Source organism: Thalia democratica, chromosome 5, assembly GCF_965202585.1.
Source record: "Thalia democratica chromosome 5, ktThaDemo2.hap1.1, whole genome shotgun sequence".
NCBI classification, from domain to species: domain Eukaryota; kingdom Metazoa; phylum Chordata; class Thaliacea; order Salpida; family Salpidae; genus Thalia; species Thalia democratica.
In genome coordinates, this window is record NC_139169.1 from 40,233,234 (window position 1) to 40,246,810 (window position 13,577).

The 13,577-nt window shown below is 24.9% G+C and overlaps 1 protein-coding gene across 1 annotated transcript; it reads left to right on the forward strand.

Moving 5' to 3' along the window:
* The first annotated feature begins 4,749 nt into the window (after positions 1-4,749).
* LOC145836524 (uncharacterized) lies at positions 4,750-13,175 on the forward strand. The gene is made up of 3 exons (XM_082944320.1): positions 4,750-4,754; positions 12,143-12,472; positions 12,710-13,175. Exons 1-3 carry the CDS (start codon positions 4,750-4,752, stop codon positions 13,173-13,175), a joined length of 801 nt encoding a protein of 266 aa, XP_082800446.1.
* The last annotated feature ends 402 nt before the right edge of the window (positions 13,176-13,577 follow it).

Here is a 13,577-nt window from a genome sequence, read left to right on the forward strand (position 1 = left end):
CGCGGGTGGATTTTGATCTCGGGTGAATTCTGAACGTGTCCCCCTTTGTCTAATGTTGAGGAATCTGTCATTTAGCTACTATCATGATTAAAGGACCAAATTAATAAGGTTAATATTTTTCTATTTATTAATCATATTAGTAAATTACGCTTTAAATTTTTGCCTAGTAAATAAAGTTCCCTTTTTTTTATAAATATTATTAATATAACTAACTTTTTAAACTAAACAATTATTCCTATAAGGATATTCACACGATAATGATGTTATTAGTTCAGTAATAACAAATATTTAAAGCTAATATTTTTATTTACAGGTAAATTTATAAATTTTTGTTGAATAAAAATTACTTTAATTAGATAAAAATAATTAAAGTATATCAACAATTCTCTTTAAATAGATGCATGTTAGAAGTAATGAATAAATTTTAAGTTTTAAATAGTTCAAATTAAGTATTTTTTATATTTTTATCCATATTTAAATAGCACATATAAAATCTACATAAATTATAGGCCTAAATTAACATAGAGTTGCCTTTTACTAAGTCAACTAATTTATTGAGGTTTTTTGAAAATCTCAGGCTGGCTCATAATATTCTGGGGTTCTTTTAAATTTATAGTTACTTAAATTTATTAATTTTGAAATTTTAGAACTTTATAATTAAATATTATTTTATTTTACATCTGTTCTATTCTGTTGTTAAAACAAAAAAAAAGATAACTGTTTATTTTCGAGTTTTTTATTTGTCTTCTAATACTTTTTTTTATTTTTTTCAACTAATCAGGATGACTAGACTAGCTTGATGTAACTCAGAATAGATTATTTTTATTCTCAACAAAAATGTTTGCTCTAAAAATTGCAACCCTTTTAATAACCAGTTTTAGTATGATTCAGAGTTGCCACATACTCAGCCTAGTTAAACTTTTCTTAGAAATACAGTCTTACTAATCATGTTTTTTTTTTGTTAAAGGTACTGGTAGTCTAGTTTTAGTATTTGTGTTAAATCTCTGAATAAAGTCATGTCTTTTTTTTTTTTTTGAAATGTATAATTGTTTTATTTAGATCTTAACATTTTTTAATATAATGTTATTTTAGATATACTGCCACATACTTTTCAGCTTTGGCTTCCTCTTTTCTTTTTTAAATTTAAGTTGACCCAGGCTAGTATGTTGTAACTCATACAGATCTCACACACAAAGTATAACTCAGGACAGTATAAATCTTTTAAAATTCCAAGGATAGTTAAAAAGAAAATTTTGAATCTTACTCCAATGTATTCTCTTTTATTGAATGAAATTTCTTTGATGTAGTTTCAATTTTCTGTTTATTTTTTATTAAAATTCCAATTTTGATTAATAACTTTAATTTTTATTTTAAAGTTTGTTTATTTTAATTACATATGATATTTTATAGATATTTCAAAAATTTAAGGATAGTCTTTTGACTTAAAGAGTAATAACCCTGCTTATGCTTGTTACTCAGGCTGATTTTGTTTTAGTTTTAAGAAAAACAAACTTAACAATTACTATTGAACTACCAATTGGGAATCTCAATTCTCATATTTATGAAATATATTAATTTATTATCTAACTTTTATTGCGTTACGCCGTTTCCCTGCAGAGCAATTCATCAGACGCTACAAAAAGCTGAAAAACAAGAGTATACAGAGCAATGCATTAGCAAATAAAAGTACACATAAAAGTAAAATTAAATTTAAAATATGAGTTACCATTAAATATGTTGTTTACAAAAGTTAAACTAATTTAAAATGAAATGTAGGTAAGTTTAAATTTAGTAAACTATTAACTATACATTTTATATATTAAGCTTTGAAAAAATGTGTATATTAAGATTTATAGGAGATTTTTATGAAATATATATAAAGTCAGTGATTTTAATAATTTTATAAGAAGATTTATAGTATGTGATTTAAGAAATGTAATTGTTACTTTATGTTAAACAAACATTAATAAAATAGACTAAAAAAGTTCCTTTTTTATTTTAATAATATATAATTTTATACTAAAAGTTAAAAAATTTAGTACTTAAGTTAGACTTGTTTAAAAAAATTGTTTTACTTTTTAAATGTTTCAAATATTTTACAGTTCTTTAGTTGTTTAAGTTTACTTAAACATTTTAAATTAAAAAAATACTGTTAATTGATATCTCTTTCAGTGTTTTTATTATGTAATTGCAAAAATTCAGATAGTTAAAAGGTTTTTTGATGTTCTTATCAAAACTTAGACAAGAAATGATTTTTTTTAATATTCATGTGTATATAGGACTTTTTATCTAAAGTTAACGCTAATTTTTATTCTAATTAACAACCCTTTTTTCCTTAAAATTAATGTTTCAATTTGTCTGTTTGTTACAACTATGATATTTCGAGTAATCAACGAGGTTGCCACAAATTCAGAATAATCCTAGATACTTTAAAATTTTTGAAAATCTCACTATGACACAGGATAACTCATGAAAATTATAATTTCTTTTTTAAACTCAGGCTGACTCAGGACAATTTTTTTATTTTACCTCAGTATAGTTTTAAGATTTCAAACCAGTTTTTTTCTGATTTTGAATGAAATATTATTGATTTAATTTCAATTCTCTTGTGGTAATTTTTGTTGTAGAGCTTGGTTTTTCTTACCATAGAAAAGTTAACAAGAGAAAAGCCTACAGGTCAGTTTAATGTCAATCAGGACAGTTTTGACTAAAAGGATTGCAACCCTGTCAAATTTAATTACAAATTTTTATTTTTAATGTTTGACTTAATAAAAAAATATTTTTTCTTCAAAGAGTCACTTTTGTTGATGTAACGGAAATCCCCCAATATTTGCTGAGTCAGAATAAAAAAATAAAAAAAATTTATGTTTTAATTAGTTTTAAATATGTCTGGGTTAGGGTTAAAGGTATAATTAAAAAAAATTAAAATATTTTGGGTAAGGTGGGTTAGGGTTAAGGGTATAAATATTTTTTAAAAATTCTTTTAGTTGATGATTTAGCAATTATTAGGAGAAACACCTTTGCTTTAAAATCAGATCCCTTCAAAGAGTAGCAATTCTGGTGTTAGAACAATTAAATTTATTTTTATTCTAAATGATTAGATTATCATTTTAACTTTTTATTTTTATTTAACATCTTTCACTTGCTAGAACTCTGATTTTTATCTAACTTCTTTTGTTAGACTAAGCTAAAATTAAAAATTTAACAAAGCAACAAGTATTAAATATTTACTGTTAAATATCTTATTTACTGCATAACACTTAAACTATATTTTTCATTTAAATTTGCTTCTTTATTTCTATAATAGAAATATAATGTTAAAAAAAGTTAAAAATCAGCACAATTTTTTTACTGCTAGCTAGTTTTTGTTTATTTTTTCTTTTGGTTTAATTAGATTAGAAGTCAATAATGGCATTAAGTTGTTTAAAAAACAGGATTTCTACACACTCAAACTACTCAAGATAACTTTAACGCTTGTTTAAATGTTTGGAAAACTTAGGCAAAATATATTTTTTTTTTGAAAAACACATGCTGACACATGTTTGTTTGAACTTTTTTTGAAAAATTAAGACTAATTTGATATTGTTACTGAATGCAGGCTATTTTTTAAAGTGACTATTTGTTAAGTCAGTTTTATTTTTTATTCAATTAAGCTTTTTCAGTTTGTTGTTTAGTTTTTGGAGAACATAAATATAGTTTTTTTATTTATACTAGCCTAAAGAAATATAAACTGCTTTTTGGTCAATCGGTATTGCTATTTTACTTTAAAGAGTGACAAACTCTAATTAAATTACTAATCCCGGTTAAAAACTTAAAATAAAGTAGTTATGTGTAAAAAATTTCATAACAAAAGATAGTTAAACTTTTAGTATTTATTTTTTTACCAGAAAGTTGTGACAATCAGTTACAACCCTGAACTTCGTGTGTACAAAAAGTCAGTTAATGAAAAAAAAAATTTGCATCAACTATACGGAGAGCAACAAGATATATTTTATTTTCAATTTAGCTGTTTTTGACTCGTTTTTTTGTTGTCGTTTTTCTGTTTGTTTAAAACCACTAGTAAAAACAGATGATAATCACAAAGTTAGACCTAGAATTAGTCTAAGTATGTAGTTAATGTTAAACAAAATGTTCTAAAAGTACTGTACTGAGGATTTTGTAGTGATTGCGGAGATGTGTTTAATTAATAAGTATGTAAGAAAAAGTCATATAACTAAAACATCATTGTGAAAATAAGGTGAACAAATAGAAAGGTTCATTTAAATTAGGATAAAACAATAAATATAAGCCTAAATAAATTAAAAGGTTTGCATATAAATACAAACTGAGTTATGACTTTTTTTTAAATAGGAGTAAGATCTTCTTACATTCCATTAAAACTAGGAGAAATATCTTAGTAAAAGTGCTTACGTAGTCGCATCACTAGTGACGTCATTACAATTTGATCTTGGGGTGCACTGACTTGTTTTTTGCAATTTGGTGTACACAGATTTTGATTACCTTTACGGCTACTGCTTTAGATGCTGGTAGCTGAACTGGTTTTGTAAATGAAACTTTACCTAGTTGAAAAAGTTTTGATTCTTCTTTGGTGATTTTTAAGATCTTCCATTAGGTATAGTTTCGTTAACACTACCAGCAAACTTAAAACAACTTTCGAACTACTATAGTCAAATTGCCATACAACAACAAACAAAGACTATTTTTAGCAAGAAATGTAATTTTTGTGAAAATCATGGTCAACTTAAAAATATGGTGTTAGATCAGCAATTCTTAACCAAGGGTAAATTTTCTCCTGGGTATAAATTGTCTTGTTTTGTTAAAAGTTATGTATAGTAGTGTTTATATTTATTTATTGTCTTTTTAATTTTTAAGTTGTTATTCAACTGTTTTTTTGTTAATAAACTCTTTAAATTTTATTTTTTTTTTAATTAATTAAACTTAAAATTAAAAAAGTCTTGTTCTTTTCCACAAAATTAAACAATATTTTCTATATTGAGGGTGTATTTGGTAATACCTTCAAAGAATAAGTAAACTTGGTAATAAACTTCCAGAAAGGGGTAAAACATGAAATAAATGTTAAAAAACGCTGTGTTAGATAAAAATAAGTTAAACCATTCAAGGTAAAACTGAGACCAAATCTGAATTGTGAGAGTATAAGTATTTACCCGGCAGTTTACACAAATTGTGATAGTAACTACGTAGAACATATAAAACAGTTTTAGTAATAGCATAGAGCTAATTGGAATAAATAAAAATTTAATGCAGAAGATATCTCAGATGAGTAAGCATTATACAGACACTATTATTTTAATCATAAGAACATTTTGGAGAACTTTAACAACAATGACGCATACAAAATTGCATTTTTGGAACAACTAAGTCTTAAGAATCTAGATTAAACAGAACTAAAATCAAGCATTAGCTTAGCAAAAACACCATACAGTGGTTTGTAGGGGTAGCTGTCTAATTTGCACGAGCGTACAAAATTGTACAAAGGGACAAAGTTGCACGAGTGCACAAAATTGTACGAAGATACTTTTGCACAAATGGTCACATTTGCACGAAGACACTTTTGCACGAGCAGACAATTTTGCACGGAGACAATTTTGCACCGGTTAATTTTCTATTTATTTGTTGATTTATTTTGTTTATATAATTTCTGTATTAATTTTAACATTTTTTCTAATTTATTTTTTGTTTTTTTCTCTTAATATCACTGTTACCCACTAACAGTCTAACCCTTAACCTCGGTCGATAAGTTTTTTTTTAACTTTTGTTCTTTTATTTCATTTTTATTTTATTTTACTGTCACTTTTGCCCCTAGCCCGTACGCTCAATCGGTAACTTTTTTTTTGTTTTATTTTAATTTTTTTTCTATAATAATTTTTATTAATGTTTTTTTTTTACTGTCACTGTTACCCCTAACCCTTGCCCTCGATAAATAGCTTTTTAGTTTGATTTTATTAAATTTAACTAGTTTTTTTTTCTGTTTATTTTCATTTTTTATTTTTTCTGTATATTATACTCTCGTGCGAAAATATAACTCGTGCAAAATTGACCCTTGGTGCAAAATCGTCCTCGTGCAATTTTGTGCCCTCGTGCAAATTTAGCTTCGTGCAGTTTAGACCCGGTTTTGTTAGTAGAGGGATATAATAGTAAAAGTACATTTTAGTATAATGACTCATTTTTACTATTTTTCATACATATAAATTTATTATTGTACATACACTTGTTCTTTTATTACTTTTTATAGATTTTAAACTTAAAAGTTTTTTGAAAATAGTATGTAAGTTCATTTTAAACATTAATAATTTTTTATTTGTTTAGTAAAGTAAAAAAATATTGTGTAGATTAAGTTTATCTTATTTATTTTTTGTTTTTTTAGGAGTTTTTCCCATATTTTTTTTTTCACAGCCGTGTGCTACATTTTTACTGTCAACAAATTATGAAAGATTTGTGAGTAAACTATTTGGTTTGTGTTTCGTTAAACAGTTTATTTCTGAGCTAAAAAGCTTTTCTGATTGTAAACATAAAAGAATATATTTAATTAACTGAAAGTGTTTCCTTTAATATCTTTGAAGGACATAAATATACCTAAAGAATGTTTGTTATTTATTATAGTTTTTAACAACATGTCTTAAAGTACTTTAAACTAATTAGTTTTTATAACTGTTTTTATTTCTTGTACAATTCAAAATATTGTTTTACTAATATACACTTTAATTTTTAGGTTAGTATAGTTTTGAATTTTACAGTTTAAGCATATTTAAGTCTTATTCTTGTACAATGAATTTCATTAAGCTTAGTGTAAACTTTAAATATTTCTCAACAATATTTCTCAACAATTTAACAACAATTTTCTGCTGTTACCTTTTTATTATATCGTGTAATTTGAATTATTTTATACATATTTTACAGTAGCATAGTTTCATTAAGGAGTATTTAGTGATAAGCCGTGCTAAAAAAAGTTACTAACAAGTTTTACTTTTTTCAATGTCAAGTTGTTCTTTTTTATTATGCTCAAGTTTTAAACCTGAAAATGTTTAAGTAATTTGCATTTTTAGCTTAATCTATTTTAATATTTAATCGAAAAGTAAACTATAAACAGCAGCTGACCATGCAAATCATCTTTAGCTTAAGCTGTATATAAGCTTTTTTTAAATTTAAAAGTAACAATAACTGTATTAAAGGTTAACTATAAAAACTTTAAAATTTGTAACTTAATTAAGTACAAGTAATGCTTATAAAGTGTTCATTTTTTGTTTGTTTGTACCACTAAACAACTTAAAACTTTTATAAAGTTAACTGAAGAGTTTTTTTTAAAGCTTGTAGTTTTAATTTTTCATTTATAGAATTTTACTGTAACTAGAGTTCTTGTAGGATACTAAAATTCTGTTTTTAATAATATACTACAAATAATAAATAATATAGGAAAAAATAAATAAATTCAAGTTTATAAAAAACCTACGTTTAAATTTTATTTTCTTGTGACAATTATTAGCCTGTTCTTTTCTTTTACTGTAAACAAAAAGCGTCCTTTTTTTAAATTATATGTGTGTTATAACATATGTTACTTTTAAAAACTATTTAAATTATTTTATTCAATAGTTGTTTACGATCGCGCATTTCAGTTAATTGCTGAAATTTATTTTACAATTGGAATTCTGTTACAAATAATTTCCATTTGTAGGATTTTTAAACTAATTTAGTCTATAGTAATCGCTTTAATAAATTAAAGTCAACCACTGAAAATAAAAATCAAAACAATGTAAGTTTTAATGAAAATTAAAAAAAATTTATACTGCATTTACAATCATGTTAAATTTTTATGACTATTCATTGAGTATGTGTAAGTTTTGTTTCTATGTTTAGTTTTTTAATGATCAGGCTAAATTTTATTCTTTTTTTTGAATGTGATAAATTTTTACTAAAGTCAGAAAAATAAATGTATGTAGTTAAAAGAAACAATTATATATTTTTTATAAAAATAAAAAGAAAATATGTCACTTTATTTTATAGGTGTTATAAAATGGTTTTATTTTTGTTAGAGTTATTAGGTTGTTATAAAAGGTTACTTATTAATAGTTACATGTTATATGAAAGCTTGTTATCATAAAATATGTTTATATGTTGTGTTATTTAAAACTTCCGTTGAAGTCACATCTGTTCTAGAAATTTCATATGTTAACAGCTTATATCTACTTAAGCAAATAGTTTTAGCTGATTAATTTTAATTAAACAGATAAAATTTTTACAGGAAAATAGTTTATCATACTGAAGAATTGAAAGTTCTTATCAAAACATTTTTTTTAATTTCAAACAAAAGAATTGTTAACTAAACAGCAAAATTGTTAAGGCAAAAGCTTTTAAGTGTCAAATAAAGAAAGTATTTCAATAAAAACTTGTATTTTCATTAAAACTTTAGCTTAATTCAATACTTAATTTAGTAAAACTAAAAAAGTATCTGTTTTTTATTTTTTTGAAAAGAACTTCAATTTTTATTATAATTATGCAACCTAAAAAGTTTTTAGTATAAATTTTTGTAACTTACAGTTGAATAAATCATAAATAATGTACTATTTAACTTCTTGTAAGATTACTGAAATTTAATAACTTTAATATAAAAAACCTAATAAGATTGAATATAAGTAAAAACAAGTTAATGACTTAAGCAATTAAGTATAAAACTGCAAAAAAATAGTTTTCTATAGATAAAAAACACTACATATAGATAGTAATATTAAATAGAAATAGTTATTTAAAACAAATATGCTGTTTAAAAATTATTTTTTGAAATAGAAAAAAGTTCTCATTTTGTGAAGAAATATTTTTTAATTACTACCCTATTTCTACTATGTTTACAAAAGTACAAAAAATAGTACTCATTCAGGTTTTATTAAATTAGTTTTAATGCTAACTTTAATTAGCTCATAGCAGAAACCTATCTTATAAAGTAATAAAATATTTTTTACAGTAATTCTGAGTAATTAAGTAATTAGTTTAAAACTGAGTAATCCATAGTAAATAAAGTAATGCTTATTAGTAAACTTCTCGAAAGCTATTAAAAAATGAACATGTGGTTTTAAATTGTTAAAACTCTTTTAAGATTACTAAAACAATAAAATTTAGTTACTTTTCAGTTTTTTTATTGATAGAATTAGGTGTTTAATGTTTTTTATTTCTGTTATTAAACTTGAAAAACTAAAAGTTTAAAATATTTTCATTAAGTTTTTCAAGCATGGTTTTATAAGAATCTTCATATCAAAGCTGTGAATTTAGTTTAAAGCATGAGATAGTATTTTTTAGTATGATTTACAATAATGAATTATGCTTTAATTGATACATCCATCAAAAGCAATCAAAAACTTTTCATATGCTTTTAAAATATAATAATAAGTAAAATAAATAGTTTTAAGCTTTTATTTAATTAATTTTTTTGTGTTAAATTAATTTTTTTATTAGATTCCTCGAGCATTTATTTTGTATCTGATTTTAAATATATAAACAATTTTAGCTAAGTACAAAAAAATTTCAATTGTTCTTTTTTAAACGAAAGAAAATAATGTTATTAAGTTGTTATCTTTCAAGATGTGTTTAATTATTTTAAAAAGTTATAACATATTTAGAACTTGAATATTTTTTAACTGTTATAAAAAAATTAGTAGTTTTATAAGAATTAAAATTATTTTTTACAACATTCTTTAAAAAGTAATGTTGCACTTATGATTTTCAAAATCAAGTTATCAGCTTTTTATTAATCCAGGTCTCCATAGAAATACATTAAACCTTTAAGTTAGTAGCTGTAAATGTGCCTAGAATCATCATTGTATTAAAGTACTAAAAATAATTAAATTTAGACAAAACCAAAACATCTTTTAAAAAGTATAGCTTTTAAATTTTATCATTTCAGACTTGTGAACTCTAATTTAGAAGTACAGTAATTCAAGTTTTTGTTACAGTTATTTAAAAAAATAAACATCATTTATTTCATACGACTTATAAAACACATAAGAAAGTCAAAAAATCATATTTAATTAGTTGGTTGATAATTAAGAAGTATTTAATAGTTCTTTGCATTTTGTAGAACTAACTTTGCTTGAAATAGTCTTTCAAGAGTATTTTTTATAGTTTTTTTTATTTACAATACTTGATGAAATTCATAGTTGCAGCATATATAAAGGTGTTAAATAAAATAATATAATTATGATAATACCATATGATAATAAATTTATACGTTAAAAAAGTAAACAAAGTTTTATTGGTATTTACATTAAATTTAGCTCACGGACTTTTATTTTATTGAGAGTGTTTTTGAAATAAACTTTAAACTGTTATATTTAACAAAAATGTTACGTTTAGAAATAATTAAGCTTTTTAAAACGTTTTTAGCTCAGATAGTTAACTTAATTATTGCATAGCTGCAAACCTCGCAAAAAATTAACTTTTCCTATGATTTTAATGCCAAAAAACTTATGGTAGTTATTGAATTGTGCATAAGAAAATGTTTTTTGTGAAATTAAAACATTTTAAAAAATGTATGCATTTAATTTTAGAATTTTTTTTGGAGTTTCTCCAAATAAAAGATATTCAAGCTCTAAGCTCTTCGACATACCATTTAAACTTGTAATCGTTGTCCACATAGATTTGTATTCAGTTCACTGTGTTAAGAACATTTATATTTTCTTTCACAGTTCTGAAATTATTCTAAAACCGTAAAACTTTATCAATTAGTTGCTAGTTTATATTGTATATTTCAAAATTTCATGAAAGTTTAAAAAGTTTAAAATAAAGTTTTTTAAGTATAGAAAACGATTTAGTTCTACTAGTTTTAAATATAGATTAAACTGGTACAGGTATATTTAATTTTTAAAACAATAAAAATTTGATGTTTGGTATATTTAAAAGAAAAAAGAAACAAAAAAATGTCAAAAAGACAAATCAAATTGAATTGTTTTTAAGCAAATGGGAAGAAGTAAAAACAAACATTAAAGAATACGACAAGTTAGTAATTTTTTATAGCTTATAAAATTGTGTACATACCATTTATTTTTAATGATACTTAAGCTTTATTTTGCTAGAAATTTTCTAAAAACAACATTCCAAAAAATTACAACAACAACAACAACAACAACAACAACAAAACACATCCACAACTCATTTTTTTGTATTAATGGTGAACTATCCTAAAACAATTAAATAGATTATCATTTTTTAACATAAACCGTTTTAATTAGCATAATTAATAAAATTTTAACTAAGGGAAACCTAGTAAATTAAATTACAGCTGGCTTTTGCTTTAAATACTTTTTTGTTTTTGGCTATGTAAAGTATGAATAACATTTTTTGTAGAAAACTGTTCTTTAAAATCTTCTTTTTTTTTTAATACTTTCTTTGTATAACTCATAATAAGATTTAAGTTAAAGCATTACGAATAAGTCAAAAATTTTCGCTAAATATAGATTTTTAAATTTAATAGTTTGTTTTCGGCTTCTTTAAACATGCTTTAGACAAGTAAGACTTAATTTACTTAATCTCATATTGAATAAACTAAATTAATACTAAAACAACATTCTTATTTTAATAAATGTTTCTATGTTTTAGTACGAACCTATAGTCATTTAAGTAGTTTTTCATTTATGAACAAGTATTCAAAACTGCTCAACTTTACCAAATTCAACACAATTATACTTTAAACCAGGGTTTCCTAAATTTGGTGATATCACCTCTTTAGTGACATCGGCTATCAAAGTGCAATAGCTCTAGTAAGAAGGCGATAAAATAAATGAATAATATATTAATAAATGGGCTTTATCGGCGATATCTAACAACGGGGATTGTTTTTTTTTTGCTAAATGTGAGATAGTATAAATAAGTTTAGGAAACCATTCTTTGAACAAAAAATAGTTTTAAGGTTTAAATATTTGTTCCTAGTCTTGTTTTTTTACATAATTTGATAACCTATTAGTTACTTTTATAACTCATTAACGTTTTTAACAATTTTTTTTTTAATTAAGCTAAAAAAAATTGAAACGTTTTATGTTGAAAACTATATTTTATACAAAACTAAAATTTTATATTAAAAGAAAACAGTTTTATTCACTTATCAGCACTAAAAACTCACAAAACTCTTGCATTTCCGTAGAGAGCTGTTCAAAGACTGCTTCTGCGAAGCCTACGAAGGAAACGTTTTGACGAGCGAGCAACAGGTGACCGCCCAGAAGAAATCTCAAAATCCCGCGGAAACTGAAATCCTGAAAAACCTGAAACACCCCAATTTTCTTCTGTGTTTCGGGCAAGTTCAAGTGACCGGTTCGCCCCTGAGCTACTTCATAGTGGAAAGAAGCCACTTGAACTTGTTCGAGATGAGGAGGAACATGAACCCGAACATGCCCAATGAAAATTGGATCAGGGATGTTATAATTCACCTGATGGATGCCGTCAGCTTCCTACATTCAAAGAAGTACATGCACAGGTTAAAACATTAAGTATAACAGTATGGTATAATTAAATATTTTTTGGTAGATGAGTACAATAATTGGGTTTTTATTATTAATTCAATTATAATGATTCTAGTTTTAGGAAAACATTTAGTATTTTATTAATTTCACTCTACCTTAGTGATTAAACCATTTTTGAACTTCAGATATATCTTCGTAACACAATAAAAATTTAAGAAACTTTTTTGAATTTATATTGTATTATTCAACAGAAACATCTGCGCTGAGAATATTAGCGTGTTTGACCACGGATCCAAGTTAAAGCTGACGAACTTCAAGTTCGCCCAGATCGCAAACAGGAGAAACTCCCAGACCTTCTTCAACGACATCGTCCAATCCCCGGAATACCTTTCTCCCGAAACCATGTCCGGGTTGCCGTACAAGGGCGTCCTGCAGGACTCCTGGTCGGTCGGCATCGTCCTCGTGTTCCTGGTAACGGGGAACCACCCCGAATGGGAGCTCGGCACCGACGGCGAGATGGTCGACTTTTTGCTGTTCAAAGCTGAAGATTGTCCGTACAAGCGTTTGGACGGGAGAGCGCTGAAGGACTTCATGAAGATGCTGCTGAACGTGGTGCCGAGCAAGAGGTCGAGTGTCGCCGGAGTGGTAAAGAACTACATCGGAAGCAGGAACATGCAGTTTGTCAGAAATGAAAAGGGTTCTGAGACACCGCTGTAGAAGTGCTTAGTAGTTAATTGAACAAGTTGAAGTGGTTGACAAGGAAGAATTTTTATGCAACTGCTTTGTAACAAGCTTAATTTAGTGTAATTTAACTTTGACTTTCAATAAAATTAGTACAATTTAAATAAGGTTTGTTTTTTAACTTAAATTGTTTATTAGGATAATGTTTTTTTTTGAGTCTTGTTTAATACTTTACTGCATTTTTTTGTAACATACAGTTATTTTTTTAAATTTTCAATAAAACATACACAGCCTTCTTTAAAAAACTTTAAAGTTGTTAAGGGATTTAAAATGTGTTTATGATCTTTAGCAAAATACGAAAATAGTACTTTATGAAGTTGTATTGCTTACTTGTGTTCGTTTCTTAAAACTATCATTTTTAGTTTACAATTTTCTACT

What these genes read in the sequence shown, in the direction of transcription:
- LOC145836524 (XM_082944320.1), top strand. An exon ending in TCAAAGAAGTACATGCACAG is followed by an intron (nt 12,473 to 12,709) that starts GTTAAAACATTA and finishes ATTATTCAACAG; the next exon opens with AAACATCTGCGCTGAGAATA.